At 40.1% G+C, this 15,994-nt stretch overlaps 1 protein-coding gene across 1 annotated transcript; it reads right to left on the bottom strand.

The window, feature by feature from the left end:
- Positions 1 to 319: 319 nt before the first annotated feature.
- ube3a (ubiquitin protein ligase E3A) lies at positions 320 to 7,372 on the bottom strand. Its single transcript, XM_071517582.1, has 11 exons — positions 7,144 to 7,372; positions 6,534 to 6,569; positions 5,863 to 6,167; positions 4,595 to 5,775; positions 4,337 to 4,481; positions 4,004 to 4,209; positions 3,358 to 3,522; positions 2,420 to 2,575; positions 2,257 to 2,330; positions 1,970 to 2,113; positions 320 to 1,447 (listed from the first exon to the last, which is right to left on the bottom strand). Coding segments are annotated over exons 2-11 (2,499 nt in total). The 5' UTR covers positions 6,536 to 6,569; positions 7,144 to 7,372; the 3' UTR covers positions 320 to 1,326.
- Between the last annotated feature and the right edge of the window lie 8,622 nt (positions 7,373 to 15,994).

Raw genomic sequence — 15,994 nt, 5'->3', positions numbered from 1 at the left:
TCTTAAAACCACAACCTGCAATCCAAATGTAAACAAAGGGAAGCCCCACCACTTAAACCCAGGAACTAAAGCTTGCCTTGAGGTTGGACAAATGTTATCACTCTCAAATTGAGTGAGCGAGCTCCAGATAGAAGGAATGGCAGTTTGTAATAGCTAAATCTGAGTTTCAGATTACTTTGAACCTGTAAAAGGTTTCTGTTTGTATTGTTTGTGCGTACCGAGAGGTGGGGGGCCCAATAGGACATGTGTGCTCAGTGCTACTTTCTTATATGTCTAATTACAACAAGGTTTTACAGATTTAATCACCTTTATTTGACCTGTTTGCATAATAGTTGGTTTACATAAGAGTTTCACAATCTTGTTTGCACATTCGTTATTTACCTGAGAAATCATTTGGCCAAATAAAACAATAAAGAAGTGTGATTCTCAAACATGTGTAGGCATTGCACATTTGTCTAGGGACTGCACTTTCAGATGTGCAATCAGCAATAACACTTTACTGCAAACAAAACATCAAAGAAATGAGAAACAAAGACCTTTTTCATGATGTGTGAAGCTGGATTGTTAAGTCCGTAAATACATTCTGAAATCCACCTCACACCAAAACCACACTATCTGGTCAATTTCACTGTCTATCTACACACACGTATTCATTTTAAATATTACAGAAGAAGCACAACCCATGAATACTTAAAATAATTACCTTCTAGGATCTTGCTGCGCATATTTTCACCCTTAAAAAAAATAGTTTAAATATAAAGCTAGTCAATGGGGGGGATTTGGCTTAGCGGTAATATGCAGGGCTCCACCCCAAGACCTCGGTTTACCATAATGACAATCATTGTAGCCAAGGAGCACCATTATGCCCAGTCCAGTGACTTCTGGATGAGTGCCTGTGTATCAAACACTCCTGTGCTGTGGACAACTGGGAAAAAACGAGAAAACTCAAACTACATCAATAAAAAAAAAGTTAGCATTCACTAAAATTCTGCGTATAAGTGCACTTTCACAGTTTCACAAATCAAATGTAATTAACACACTAATATATGCACATAAACACAACACACTTGTAAAAAGAGACATCACTATCTACTTGCAGTATTAAACTCTTTGGGAAACCTACAGTATATTAGTTACATTCCAGGAAAATGACACCTAGATGTGAAAGGGCAATAGTGGAGTGTGACTGAATGGGGTGTTTAGGCACATTATCAATGCAGCATTTTGTTTCATTGCATTTCCCTCTGTAATTTTGTAAAATTCCCTTTTTAATGAAGTTAAAAAAAAAATTGCAGTGAGAAAATGTTCTTTGTAAAACGATGTCTTTCACAGCATCCCAAACCCTTTGGCATAAGTGATGGCTTTGAGAAGTCTCTCTCGCAGTTTTTCCTTGGAGGAGTATTCTGGAAGCAGCAGTGCGTTAAAGCAGGTGTGAGAAGTTGGTAGCCTGGAAGACAGAATGAAAAGTAATGGCACTGCCTGGCTTGGCAAGTAAAACACTACAACAGAGGACACAACTGATCCGAGACAAGCTTATGAATAGTGTGTTCCCCAAGTATTTGAACAGCGACAGAATGTTTGATGTTGTGATTCTTTACTCGAACAACTTTGAATGTGAAATGACAAAGAAGTGCTGATTGTCAGTTTTGGGCGTATTTTCATATTGGATGAAATATTGGCATATTTCTATAGCCATATTGGATGAGCAGGTAAATAAAGAAAAAGAAAGTTGACCTCTTGTCAAAATATTTCTGGCACCTTGAAATGCGGAGACCATTTACAAAAGGGCTGCAGTTCTTTACCTGATCATCTAATATGACTGAAAATACCCAAATTGAACCTCAAATTAAAGCCGACCATCTGCATTTTAACCTTGTAATCATTGTGTCTTTTTACAGCCAAAGGAACCAAACCTTCAAATGTTGTGTGTGTCCTGTCTAAATACTTAATGGAGCTCACTGTACTGTACCTATCTGTGTCTGGGCCGTTCTTGGCAATGATCATCTTTAATTTGCCCAGGCCACCAACTGGTGCTCTGTCTGTGCCTGTGGTGAACTGAAGAAACAGTCTCTTCTGCTCCTCTCCAAACGAGTGAATTGTTTCCCAGAAATCTCTGTGTGCAGAAAACAAAGGAAAACTTTAAACAGACTGTTAGGATCAATGCCAGTTTTGTAGTGTGACCTGCTACTTAAAATTATTTATAATCAAACTGATGTCCTTTGCGTAAAGAAATGAAGGAAGATAAATCAGATTTACTTGACAATTTGAGAGTCTTTGCTGTAACCTCCGTCGTACTCTGTTGTTCCTTGAAGTGCTTCAAAGTCAAGATTCTGTGAAATCAGAAAACAGATTACATAGGAAAGCGTAACACTGGCAACAAAAAAGTAACAATAATCAAATTTAAGTTTTGTTCCCTTACCCTGCTTCCACAGATAAGCAGCTCAACTTCCTCAGGTCTAAACAAATACTTCAGTGGCGACTCGTTTGTGACCATGAGGAAACCTTTTTTGAAGGCCCTGAATTGTCTCTCCACACTCTTGTTCAGTATGTACTCTGCATACAGATCCACAAATTCCTGTGAACGACAGATGTAAAAACAGATATTTAAATTTACAGTAGAGCAACTGCTCATTACTAAATGTTGTATAAGACACCTGAGCCCATCAATGAATCAGTGTACATTTAGTGTCAGGGAAATATCAGTGATATTGCATAAGTGTAAATTATTTGATATACATGGAAATAAGTTCTTGTTGCCGTTTTAGATTTAATTTAGATTTCTGATCAAAAGATGAATGTGTAAGCTATTGATTCTATAGGTAAGTGAAAATGTCTGCGCTCTTTTTATCAAGTCCAAAAAACACAGAATGTCTCAGGTGCGTAAATTAAAAAACTTAAAAATACAGTCCATCATCAGTTCTTGAGAGCTGACCAAAAAGTTTTCCAACATTTTTTTCACCTTTTTTCCACCTGTCACCATGTAAATAAATGATGCCATTTTTTGCATCAGCTGGCCTTTTTTGTTTTCTTACCTTTATAGAGCGGAATTTTTTTTTTATCTTCTATGCTATTGATTCTGACATTTATATGACTATATGTTGAAACATGTCAGAGAAATGGCAGTTGTGCAATAACTGAGTTTTTGTAAGTGAGTTTTTTTTTGTGACCTATCAGCATATTCAGACTCAATGTCCAGCCCCTGACTAGTGTACCAACTTAAAACCATCATCTTTCCACCACCATGCCTAGGATTACTGAGACACTTGAAGTGACAGAAACTCTGGAGTTTGTCAAAGTTGAATATGAACATCCAATTCTGAGAGAGCTGTTCTACCAATATTTCAGAAATCCATTCACCTGTCTGTTCTCGTTAGTAACCGGGATGTCGTCTCCCTGTTCCTTCAAGTCGTATGTGATCGGGTTTCCAAAAAGGTCTGTCTGTGATATCTGGAAGGTGATCATCATGTCTTCCTCCACATTGCCAGTATGTCCGAGCAACTCCTTCAGACTCTGGTAGAGAGCCTGCAGTGGGAGACACATCTGCTGTAAGAGCCACTGTCTGCTTCTTCAGAAAGCCACTTACATGTGTAGAAGCTCTAATTTAGCATAAGCAAGTGTTTGCTTTCCACCACTGCTACAAACTGTTTTTATTTACTGAGACAATGCTGAGACTGATATAAAAATGTTTTAAGAATATGCTATAAAAGTGTTTGTCACTTCACCACACCTGTAAACATCCTTCATTTTCTATAGCAAACTTGGTAACCCTCACTTTTAGGAAAACAATGTTTGTTTAGTTGTTTTGTTATTTTTTTGCTTATCTGTCTTATACAGTGAAATCAACATGTTTTCTTCATGTCTGCTACCACAAAACTTGAGAAACATTATTTTCCTGATTTTACCAGGAACATATTACAATACTGTACACATCTCCAAAACATGTTTAGAAATGTAGGACTGTATTGACTTTCACTGTTATTAAGTTTTGAGAAAGTTACTGTACTGGATGAGAATCTGCCAGGTCCAGGTAGGTCCCTTTCTTGCCCATGAGTTTCCTATAGACGACCATCGGGAAATGTACGTCCAGGATGCAGTTATTGTAAATGGCAAGCCCCAGGACAATTCCAATAAGGGTATACTGGGCTTCATTCTCCAGTGAGGATGAATTAAACCAAAAAAGCTTTGTCTCGTCATCATAGGTAAACATTCCTGTTCAGAAAAATAAACAAGGAAAGAATACAAAGAGTACAATTACACACTTGAATTAATACGACATAAAACAGGGATGCATAGGCAGCAACAGTAAAAACTGTAAAAGTGTGATTTCTTGACTCACCGATGTCGGGATTGAAGATTTCCTCCAAGACCAACTGAAAGAACTCCTTTGAAACCCCTCCCTCATCTACACCTTGCTCCCCCTCAAATTCAACAAACAGCTGTTTCTTCAAGTCAGAGGGGTTCTCCATGGAAATCATCTCCAACTGAAACACAGAGGAATAGGGATTCATTGAGAAACAGGAGTGGGACTGAGCCAGTTCGTCTTAACGTGACACCCCATGCTCATGCAACGGTTATGTGTTGTGCTGCGACTCACTCTGACGAGGGCGTCGTCGATGATGTGATCTCTGCGTACTTTGAGCTTCAGGTAGGGGTTGGGTTGCTGGCCCTGGACCATGCTGTAGAGCGCAGTGATGCGTCGCTCGCTGTACATGCGGATCCTGTTGTCGTAGTACAGCCCTTGGCTCTTGGTGACGGCGTTGAGGATGAAGGGGCAGCTCTGGAAAGAAAACTTGGTTTCGGCGTCCACCTTGAAGAAGGTGAAATCCTTGTCCATCTCCACCACCTCGTTCACGGACTCGTTGATGAAATCCTCGAAGGGGATGAGGGGCTTTCTGCAGTCTACGGTTCTAACACCCAGTTCCTTTTCCAGAGGGTCGATGCGGGGACCCTTCCTGTAGAGCCGCTCCTCGCCTAACAGTTCCTGCAGCGTGAGCTCATCAGAGTCCGATTCGTCATCGTCCTCCTCGTTGTGCTCTACGTCCAGGTCCCCACCCAGGAGACTCGCATAGAAGACCACTTTTAAACACTTAGTAGCGGCCACCACAGTCTCATCATCATTTACCAGATTTTCGCTGTCATATTCATTGCTGATTATTGTGAAAGTGATGAGCTGCTGGAAGGTCTCCATCATGCGGCGGATCTGTTCAAGGCTGTACTGGGACCACAGCTTTGACAGTTTGGCAAGTGCAGGCACCGGTAGTTTGCTCATGGCCTTGCAGAACTGCGGCATCGCCATCTCCAGGTACTCTGGGCTATGAAGGTTACTGTTCTCCATCACAATGACAAAGATGTTCAAGTAATCGGGGTTTGTTTCGTACACATCAAGGTATTCCAGGTCGAGTTCCACATTTGGAGTCAGGTAAACCAGCGCGTTTACAAGAGCTGCCTCTATCTGGTCATTGGTGAGGAATTTGTCATACACTCTCCTCACAGAGTCTATGTCCACAGAAACCTCGTTGGGGCCGAGCGTTTGAGTAGGACTGTCCTCTGGTGAAGGAGCAGCAGAAGAAGAAGCACCCAGCTCCTTGTGATCTTCATGCTTGTCCACATCTGCATCTTCTGTAGTATGAGTTGCACCCTTCCTAAAGCTCTTCATCAGGGCGTCTGCACTGGAGAAGACTTTGCCAATGATGCGGATGAGAGGAGAGTAGTCCCCTTCCTCCTCGCAGAAACTCAGGATCATACATACAGTGTCCTCTGTGAGGTAGTGAACATCTGGACCAAAATGAAACAATGAAAAATGAATTAACAGAGTAAACAGGTTTAAAGTCAGTGTCTGTAATTAAAAAGACTCAGATTTACCTGCAAAGTCTTCCTTGGTGGGAAAGAGATCCTTATCGCTCATGGTATTGCTGAAGTTTGGACGGATCCCGTTGGCACTGGTGTCTGGATGGAGAGCGCCAGATTCTTTCTTGGAAGGGTGAGGATCACAGAGTTTGGCGTTAATCTTAAAAAGCTCAAGCGCTTTGACAGCCGCTGAATTGCTATCCACGGGTTGAAAATCACAACACGATGCGCAAAACTCATTCGTGCAGTTGCCATTTCCACAGCCATCGGTTAACTGCCGAAAGTAGCGCTCAATTAGATGCTTTGCAGTCGCTCTCTTCCTGTGCAAGACAGTCAAACAGGAAGTCAGAACGTTTATTCAGTGTCATCTCTGATTAGAACAAAGCATAAAAACACATATTTGCAATGCAAATAATAAAGTATATCAAATGCACTTTGCTACTCCACAAAATACAATATTGAACACGTATCATTACACATGTTCAGTCTTGTTTGAAAAGGCTAGGACATGATCCATAGACTTCATTGTAGGAAAATGTGAATGACAGATATGTGCTTATAAACAACATGTGCCTCAGTGGGGGTGCAGCGGTGAAGAAAGGGACATTAGTCTAACTACTTGCATGTATATTAGTTTGGCTATTAGTTTAACTAAGTTAAGTGCAAGTCCAAATGGTGTGACTTACATTCGGCTGGATTCAGAGACCCCTGCTGTAGGCCCACTGAAAGAAAACGTTGAGAAAAATTTAAGTTTTAAGTTTCAAGTAACATCTCATTAAGTGTAAATGGCTTCTCACGCTTTGCACAAGGAAATACATTTGCCTCAAAACATGAGAACACGCGGAAAACCAGAGTTAAGTTTCATTCAAAGGAGGGCTCCTACTGCAGGTGGTTTGGTCTACTGCTCATGTAGCTCATGTTGTGCTGCTGTGTATTTAACCACAGCTGAAAATACAACACGCAGGCTGCCCTTTGCACTCAAAATACCACTCTGAACACTGTTAGCCTACAAAATTACTCTGGTATCATTTGCTATTTTTGTTATAAACTAGCGGCATCATTACCTCGCTATCATTCACAACAACATGATGTTGCGAAAAAGTTGACAGCTGACTGGCGAACTGTCAACATTCAACCTAACGTTATTTTTTATTGGTTGTCACTCGTGTTGTTTCCGACTTTTAATTCGATAATTTCGATAACCAACGATATAAAACAGCTTAACAAAGTGAACATAGCATGAATCAACGTTTTAGACTCAACGGCGTTTCACGTTTCCAATGGCTTCATACCAACCTGTGATTTCAACAAGGGTAACGGTAGTCCTGTCTGTCTATCTGTCTGTGACTGTGCAAAATCACTTCTTCTGACAGGCTGACTGCTGCTGTAGTTTCATGTAGTCGAATAAATGAGTTTTTGTGCTGGTCGCCCCCTTTAAAAAAAATATATGTTTCTCTACACATATGAGGCTAAAATGTAATAACCGTTAGAGGCCTTAGAATTTCTTGTTTTCAAATCAAAAGAAAAATATCCTCTACCATCTTGTAAACAACACCGCTACGTATCCCAGCATGCAGCGCGAGGTTGTCAAACATTCCCCCGCCACCCCCCCTCCCCCCGCACCCTCACCATCACCACCACCACGTGCGTGCACGTCAGGATGACAGTGCACAGACTTAATGTTTGTGCGTAAATAAGTCAGTAATAAACAGAACCATATTTACCTAATCTAGAGACAATACAGATGAATTTGGCAGAGATGATCCTCTCCACCACATTTTCTGCAATCCATTTCCTTCATTTGACAAATCCCTCTTATCTCTTTTGGGCAGGGATTGTAGATTCATTTAGTTCGGACCCCTTTACTCTTTAGCTTTTGGTGTTGGAGCATGGATTCACCAGACAGCTCATCCCTCATGTCTTTCCCCTCCATCAGTTTTAGAATCTATTTAAATGGCACTGACTAACAACCGTTCATCAATCAAATAGCCCATAGCCTCAACATCCCCACATCCAATTCATTCACATCTTGGAGGAGAGCCATCAGTGCTGTATTTCAGGTAATATAATGTTCAAAGTTTGCAAAAAGATCACCACATGCATGTTTTCTGATACCACAGTTCATTGCCACACTTTCTCTTCTACCATGTGAAAAGCAGAACAGGCCTACTATCAGTTTATTCACACTATAAGCATTTCTAACAGTAGTTTAGTCCAAATTATGCATTGGATTTTCAAATTTTTCAATTCTTAACATCTGTGTTTGCTCACAGCAGTCTTGCCTGAGGCCATAAGTGGTACTTATGATATAAAATTATTTAAGATACAGTTTTTACCTCTTTGATGTCAGAAACATTCGTTGTTTTTATGTAGAATTACTTATTTTTGGGTGTCTTGAAAACTAGACCTATTTTGTCATATTGGAGGAGGCATAAATAAATCCCTAAGGAATCATCTGTTATTTAGTGGTTCATTGGTTGGTCCCTTCACCTCTAATTGTTGCTATATTGACCGGATTTATGACTCGGGGTGTTCAATCATTCATTATACACAATCATAAACATGATCTGGGTAAAAATGTTACGAGTAAATTACCTAAATGTTACATCTCTGCTAAGATACATACACAGATACATAGTGGTAGTCAAAGCGATTTGAAAACTAATAACCATTGTTGCTAGCTGTGTTGATGGAGGCCAAGAGACAGTGCAATCTCATTTATAACCCCTAAATCATATTCATAAACCATAAATCAAAACTGGCATATATAGCAGGTCTGGCATCTCATTCTGCAATAGGGCCTTGTAAATTATGCATTATCTAATCCGTGTGCATTGCTCCCATGGTGCTGGGGAATGTTTGTTATTCTGTCAGCGTACAAGCCTGAGATAGAGTTTTACATTTAGTGTGACATTTTGTTTCTGTACCTATCAGTCCTTTGTGTCATGCTGCACACTGAGGAGACTCAGTCGCTTAATCTTAAAGCATGTGGCACACCAGAGGTCAGAAAGTAATACAGATGTTAGGGATGCAAAAGCAGAAATTAATACAGATTTCTACAATAATCGAACACATTCAAATGGGTGCTCAAGAGCAAGTTTTTGGATATTTATTATATGGATATTTGGATAGTTATTATTTATTTATTTGTCAATGTTTACATCCTAAAATTACATAAAAAAATCCTATTAGGGAGGATCACATTCAAATTACCACGCTGAATGAAAGGATAGGATGTGCAGCATTAATCCCCATCCCTTTGTCTGGAACGAGCATATGGCTGCAAGTGAGCAAACTGCATGCAGTAATCCACATGGACACTGGGAGTCTCTGTAATCACACAAAGCATCTGAACCACAGGCCAAAATAACAGCCAAGCATTTCTCTAACGATGTGACCGATGCTTTCTTTCTTTCTTTCTTTCTTTCTTTCTTTCTTTCTGTCTTTCTGTCTTTCTGTCTTTGTGATTAGTGATAATATTGGAATACATTGGAACATTTGTGCTAATTGTGATGAAAGGACAATTGTCATTCTGTAAATCAGTTTGGAATCGTTTTGGAGGAAATCTCAGTTTGGCTGTTTTGTTTTTATCGTGTAGCCATCACAGATATTGACTTGGCAAGCACTTCATACTAAATTACCTTAATTTCTGAGACATTTAGAGAGACAATGAAGGGGACCTATTGTCAGGGGGCTCAGAAATACTAACAGGTCCCCCGGCTGGATTACTCCAAAAGGTAATACATGCTAATTACAAATTGAACGTCTATGAATCACTGAAATTTGATGGTACTGATTTGAGCTGATTACTTTTGGTTCCTTACAGAGAAAAAAACAATTGACACACATGGTTGAGGTAGAAAAAGAAAAGAAGAAAAGTTTCACACAACTTGTCTGGATATGGTGTTGCCTTTCAGAGAGAGATCCTCCACATGTATGACAAAAGCAAGACAGCAGCACCTTCCACTTTTGTTCAAGGAGACAGTCAGTGGCTCTTTCAGATGTCAGTATGGTCAGAGAGGCTAAAACAGGGGAATTGAAACCATTTTCCCTGTAACTTATACGCGCAAAATGACTTTTCACATCAACTCAGCCCCAGTTACAACCCCAGCCCCAGTTACAATGTGAAAGATAATAGGTCTTGTGTTCAGCAGCAACAGTATAACACATGATGCCTACACATGAACAAATATTACAAATTTATTATAGCACTACCTGCTCCTAAATCCTCACAGCTTCCCTCCACTTTGCACCTTTCCTATGTTTTGTCTTAGTTTGAAGAGACGTGAAAAAAACAACATAAAAAAATGTGAATGCGTGTCATCAAAATGTCTGTACATTTGCTGCTTACAGTATCTTCAGTGACTGGTGAAATTGCCATTTGCTGACAACATGAAGCTTGCACCATTTCCATTCTAACATTGTGAAGCTAGCATTTCCATTCCATCATGGCTACACGCAGCGGGGGGGGGGTGCAGAGGAAAAGGAAAGGGAGGCGGCCCCATCCCCATCAATATACAGTCAGCCTGAGCTTTACACCCCAGAGCACACAGGAACTTGTTTCATCATTTCTGCTGTTCCCATGTAACCTTTCTGCTCAGGTCGTGTGATGTTTCAATTTTTCAAATGGGAGAGAAAGTAGGGATTTAACAGCCTCTGGTTCAGGTGAAGATCTCACAGTTGTAAGCCCTGGTCAAATGAACATTACCAGGGAGTGTGGTAATACTGGCAGATATTGCTTTCACTTTCATAATATATCTGATAGTAGATTGTCTGGAAATTTGATATGGATTAACAGTGCCAAAAATATACCTGATAATGCCATGTCTCTTCTCCTGGAACATATCTATTAACCCCAATTGTACTGTTGGCAGTTTACTGAATATGGCTGCAGGGTGGTATAGAGAAGCCAAGGAAGGATACTGAAGGTTGCTTGTAGGACAGCGGTGTAGTGTAGAATATAGGGTTATTTCCTCATCGTTGTTAAGTGATTCCTGGAGATGTGCCATACAGCGAGCGGAGAGACGAGGAGAGAGTGGAGGCAGGACAGGGGTCACTGAGGCAATTAAAAGAGAATTGGAGTCTTCTGTGATCAGGATATGTGTACTTCCACAAAGTACCAGAGACACGACGGCCCCATCTCTGATCGGCCTAATTATCACATCCTCTCACTTCTGACTCACAACCCCCAGCTCATTATCCTGCCACATTTTCATCACGTCAGCATTCCTCTGGATGTGGACATCTTCACAACAAGCGGGCAAATGGTCAACTGAAAGGTTTATGAGACTAAACAAGGAATGTGCCTACATCTGGATTTCTGTCTCAGAGGGAAATTACACTGAAAAAGCGCAATAAGGGTCTGGCTATGCCGCTCCTGCAGGATAGTGGGGGAATGGAGCCATACAATGCCTACACCAACTGGAAGACAGATGGCCCTGGCTCACAAAAGGCTTCATTTGTTATTTGGAATCAAAAGTGATGCAGTGCAGATCTCTAGTGGTGTAAATGAACAAGTCCTGAAGCGCTCGGCTCCTCCAACTCTCTCTGCTACAGCTGGCTCTGGTAGAGAGGAGAGGCTGCAAGGGGTTAAAAACACATAAACAATTCCTATAATCCAGCCCTCTGACGGCTGCATCGAACCAGACTATTTATGAGGCAGCTTAGGAAATTGAAAATGTCCTGATTTAAGCTTGTTAAAACGATGTGCCATGAAGGGGGTCAAGGCTGTTTTAATGACCAGAGTCAATAAGGCCCTTATATGACAAAATGCAAATCAAACTCCATTAACTACTGCGGAATCAGTCTCATGTCTGTCTGCAGACGGCAGGTAATCAAAGAAAGTAATCAGAGAAATGAAAGAAGACAAGGAGAAATTGGTAAGGAGTTGCTCCGTTCATTCCCAGGGAGGAGGCTGTTTAATCAGGTTATTCATGTTTACATATCCTCATAATAGAATATTTGACACATGTATGACAGAAATTCAGTTCATTCTATTTACTGCTTATCTAATACCACAGAGAGCAGATGAACTGGAGGACTAAAGCTTTGCCACAATGGCACAAAAGTTCCACACAGAGTATGCAGAAAAAACAGCTGATCAATCTGGCCGGTTTACACCCGGGCTTTGAAAGAGATGGAGAGAGCACCACTGCAAGGCTGGAGGAGTCATCATTATCTCTGTGTTAAGATGAGGAACCTGCTTTTGAAAAGTGCAGCGATGGTCAGTAATTTGGCTATCCCATCGCAGCGGCTGACTAAAGGCAGCATCAGCAGAGCCGTCTCTGTCCCTTTTCCCTCATCATGCCTTAAAAGAAACATTAATAACTTTTCCTCCTGGCAAGGGAGCGCAGATGCTGCGCGCACCAGGCGAAGACACACCGCTGCAACACCAGGCCAAAGATCATCCGTCTTCTAAAGGCCTCCCACCTCAGCCCTTTGAGGAGATCTGTGAGTATGTAGAGGAGTGAGAGCTGTATGCAGATATACATTACTGAGAGAGAGGCCCAGTCCTTTAGATGCTGGAGCCAGGAGCTTCTGAGAAAAGCAAAATGGAACGAAAGGACTTCGTGAGGAGAACTATGTGAAACTACAAAGGTCTAAGGTCCCTCCCTAATACCCCCCCCCCCACATGTTTTGTATGTCTATGTTTTTTCTTATTTTGTAAGTAGTACTTGTACAGGATGTATGAACGTCTGAGTGTACTGTAATGTTTATGTTTTGTTATTTTTTGTTTTGTTTGTAGATATTGAAAAAAATGTAAATAAACTTAAAAAAAAAAAGAAACTACAAATGGGACCGAAGCAATCCTGGAAGAAAATTGAAGGAGGCAGCTCTGTCTTATAAAGCACATGAAATTAAATACCAAGTTAAATGCACTTTGTCCTCATAATGTATCGTGATCATGCACCTTCATATTTCTGCTGCTGCTATAACACTAACACACTATTCTGTCTTAATTTGTCCTGCTACTTAACTCCATCTATGGCTGCGGTTGTTTAATTTTATTTGTTACCTGCTTGGTATGAGCCTTTCCAGCCTCCACCTGCTTTAGCTCTGCTGATGGTCATGCTAGTTGACAGATGTAATTTAGTGGATGTTTTTATTCAAGGCACTTCACAGTACCATGAGTGGTTACACTTTTAGCAGGGGGGGAGCCATGGGAATCCAACCCATAACCCCGGCAGTGTCGGTGCCACGCTCTGCCCACTGGGCCACACAGCACCAGAGCTGCTTTGCTCTTAACTTGACTTTGGAGCTAATTTTGTAATTCTCGTTCCCATGGTCTTGCTGTAGGAAGCACCCGCCACAGACAACGATGCAAGGAATAAAATACACTCATATTTATGTTTCAATAAAAAGTGCAGAACCTCTCAGACTCTGGTAAATCCAGACTCTCTCTGGAGCTGCTCCACTGACCTTAGGTGGGAGTCTTATAGTCGTAGTCTAATACAGTTCTGTACCAGAAAACACCCATATCCCGGGAAAATCAGACTGGGAACTAACAGAACAAAATCAGTCTCAAATATACGGTAAAATGTCCAGTATCATTAGAATATTAAACAATGTTTTAGGATGGCAGTTTACAGTGTACAATATACATTTTCATGGGTAGTGGATCACATGACGTCTCGCTATTGACAGATCTACACATGAGATGCATTTTAAAGATATGGCCAAATATATGTCATAAGCCAGTTTGTATGAAGCATTTTATTGAAGTGTTAATACTTCACACCCTGCTGCAGCTCAGCATTTGCCCCTGAGCTTGGCTGGAGAGGCTCATTGATCAAGTCCACCGCAGGATCCAAACTGTGCTGTGAAATTTTACTAGAATAAAGCCAGACAAGCTGTGCTTGGATTTATCATTCAAATTATGATGCATTACTCAGAGATCAGTGAAGATCAAGCTCGGTAATCTTTAACCATTTTATGTCAAATAATATCAAAGCATTTGTTCAAAAACCTGTCTGTTCATAAATGTGAGTAAAAGCAGCGATGAGTCTTTCTTGTTTACAGGCAACGCACAGGTAATATTTCTCAAAGTGAAGCTGAAATGTTTTTTTTTTTATTAAGACATATGTACAAGAACCTTAAAATGAGACAATGAGAATGTATCACCCAAAACCCCAAATGAGACAAGCAGCATGAAAGTGAATGAAATGCTCAAATTACAAATCAAATTTACTTGATGGTAAGACAATATATAAAATGCCCTATAACACTGACATAATCATTACAAAATAGAACGTGTGAACCGTAGGCCTATCTTGAAACCAAAATAAAAAGTTGAAAAACAAACAAAAAAAACAAAAAAAAGAGCTCAAGGCCTTGTGCAGTAAGAGTGAATGTTCCTGTGAGGAATGTAAGCCCATGTGAAAGTGGGTATGTTGGAATGCGTTCTGGCACATAAAATGCGACGCCAAAGCACAAAACAGACAGAACCTACCGAAAGAAAGTGGACATACTGTGAAGTACAATCTGAACAACACGCCAGAGCAAAGCACACAAAAATGAGAGGATGAGAGGAAAATAACCATACAGTTTACGTCTCATAAATATCATTGACAAACACAAAATGCTCCTCACTGAACAAGGACGCACCGTCATCTTTAAATGAACAATATAGCTTTAGTATCAAAGGCAAACTCTTAGATTTGTAATTTCTTATCCAGTGTTAAGGCACATGCTATTGTTTAGAAAATACATAGAGTAATATAAATGATCTTTGGTAAATGGTATACTTTATAAAAATGTACTGCAATGAGAAAAGAGATACAACATTGGTGCAAATGACAATCACAAAATATTCAAGGTGCTGCTTTAGATTCTTTGGAAAATAAAACAAAGCATAGCGTCACTCCAACTTTCCACATGGTATTTGACTTGTTAGTTTGTGCATGATGAAAAACACATCATGATGAGGTTTGAAAAAGTGCCAATGGTACACTTTTCATTCTTTTCATGCTGCATCTGAGCACTGAACGCCTCCCTCAGAACATGTGACTGGCACCGGTAATACTCGTTGGTAGTTCTGAAACAATGTTTCATAGTGCAAATCTAAATCTTAAAGCCTCATCTTCTGTATTTGAAAAGACCTTTGTCATTTTCATTCACCGCTGAGCTTGGCATTACAGCTGAACATGGTTATACAGCTGGACTGATTATGAGAAGCTCAGTAAAAGGAAAAAAAACAAAAAACAGGCAAAACTAGCATGAAGAAAAAAAAAAATCTTCATATAAACCTATGTTGGTGGTAGCTTCTTATCAACTTACTGTACAGTACAGAATGTGAACTTGGCCAGCTGGAGACTAGAAAGAAAACAGATCCAAAGAGTCAAAACCAAGGCGGTCAATGGACACACACACTCTTACAATAATACACCTCAGACATTTCTGTTAGATTCTTATAAAGACTGTGTGAAATGCAACTTTCATGGCATACGCTCTCGATATACATAACCATATATTTTAAGTCTACAATTTTTAGGATTATTCATGGAATGCACTGAATGGCAGAACAGCTATAAACACGCTTTTCAATAATTTCCAACTGAGCAACATTCAGAATATTTCAAAATCCAGCAATGAGGCTGAAACGAGCTCTGAGACAATGCAACTGTGCTGATCCATGTTGAGAAAGATTCAAGTAAAGGTAAAGCTCCTGGAGAATCTGCATGGAAATCCTGACATATGGAATGAAACACGTTTCTGGGGGGGATAAAAAACCCATAAAATATCTCTTCTTAGGCACACTGACACTGATTCAAGGCCACAGTGGCATTTGATGCAGGTCAGAATGGATTTACAGGCATAGCTGAAAGAATGAACAGGGTACCATATCAGAGAGAATACACACTCCCAAATAACCCGGTAATGGAATGTCTCTGGTCTTACATCAAAAATCCTGATCAAGTACTACTGAGATGCATCTTTGCAAAATAAACACTTTCCAGAGTTCAAAAAAAGAGGAGATATTCCAGTTCTTCTATCTCCCAAATCTCAAAAATAGTTTACTAGTAATACTTTATACATCTAAAATATAAAAAAGTACCTGTTTTTTTTTTATAAAACAATCCTCTTGAAAAATACAATAAAATTCAATAAAAACTATCGTGCAAATTTGAGTTTGAATAACATACTTAAG

This window comes from Centroberyx affinis, unplaced genomic scaffold (genome assembly GCF_046629955.1).
Source record: "Centroberyx affinis isolate AG114_WGS23_722 - 3 ecotype Tasmania unplaced genomic scaffold, CSIRO-AGI_Caff_v1 ptg000503l_1, whole genome shotgun sequence".
Lineage (NCBI taxonomy): Eukaryota > Metazoa > Chordata > Actinopteri > Beryciformes > Berycidae > Centroberyx > Centroberyx affinis.
Note: the sequence above shows the minus strand (reverse complement) of the source record. Positions and strands in the feature narration are given on the sequence as shown.

Excerpts from the sequence above, each read along its gene's own strand:
- ube3a (XM_071517582.1), bottom strand. Across the intron at positions 4,210-4,336 it reads AATCTTCAATCCCGACATCG|GAATGTTTACCTATGATGAC; the intron begins GTGAGTCAAGAA and ends TTTTCTGAACAG. Across the intron at positions 2,114-2,256 it reads AAAGACTCTCAAATTGTCAA|AGATTTCTGGGAAACAATTC; the intron begins GTAAATCTGATT and ends TTCTGCACACAG.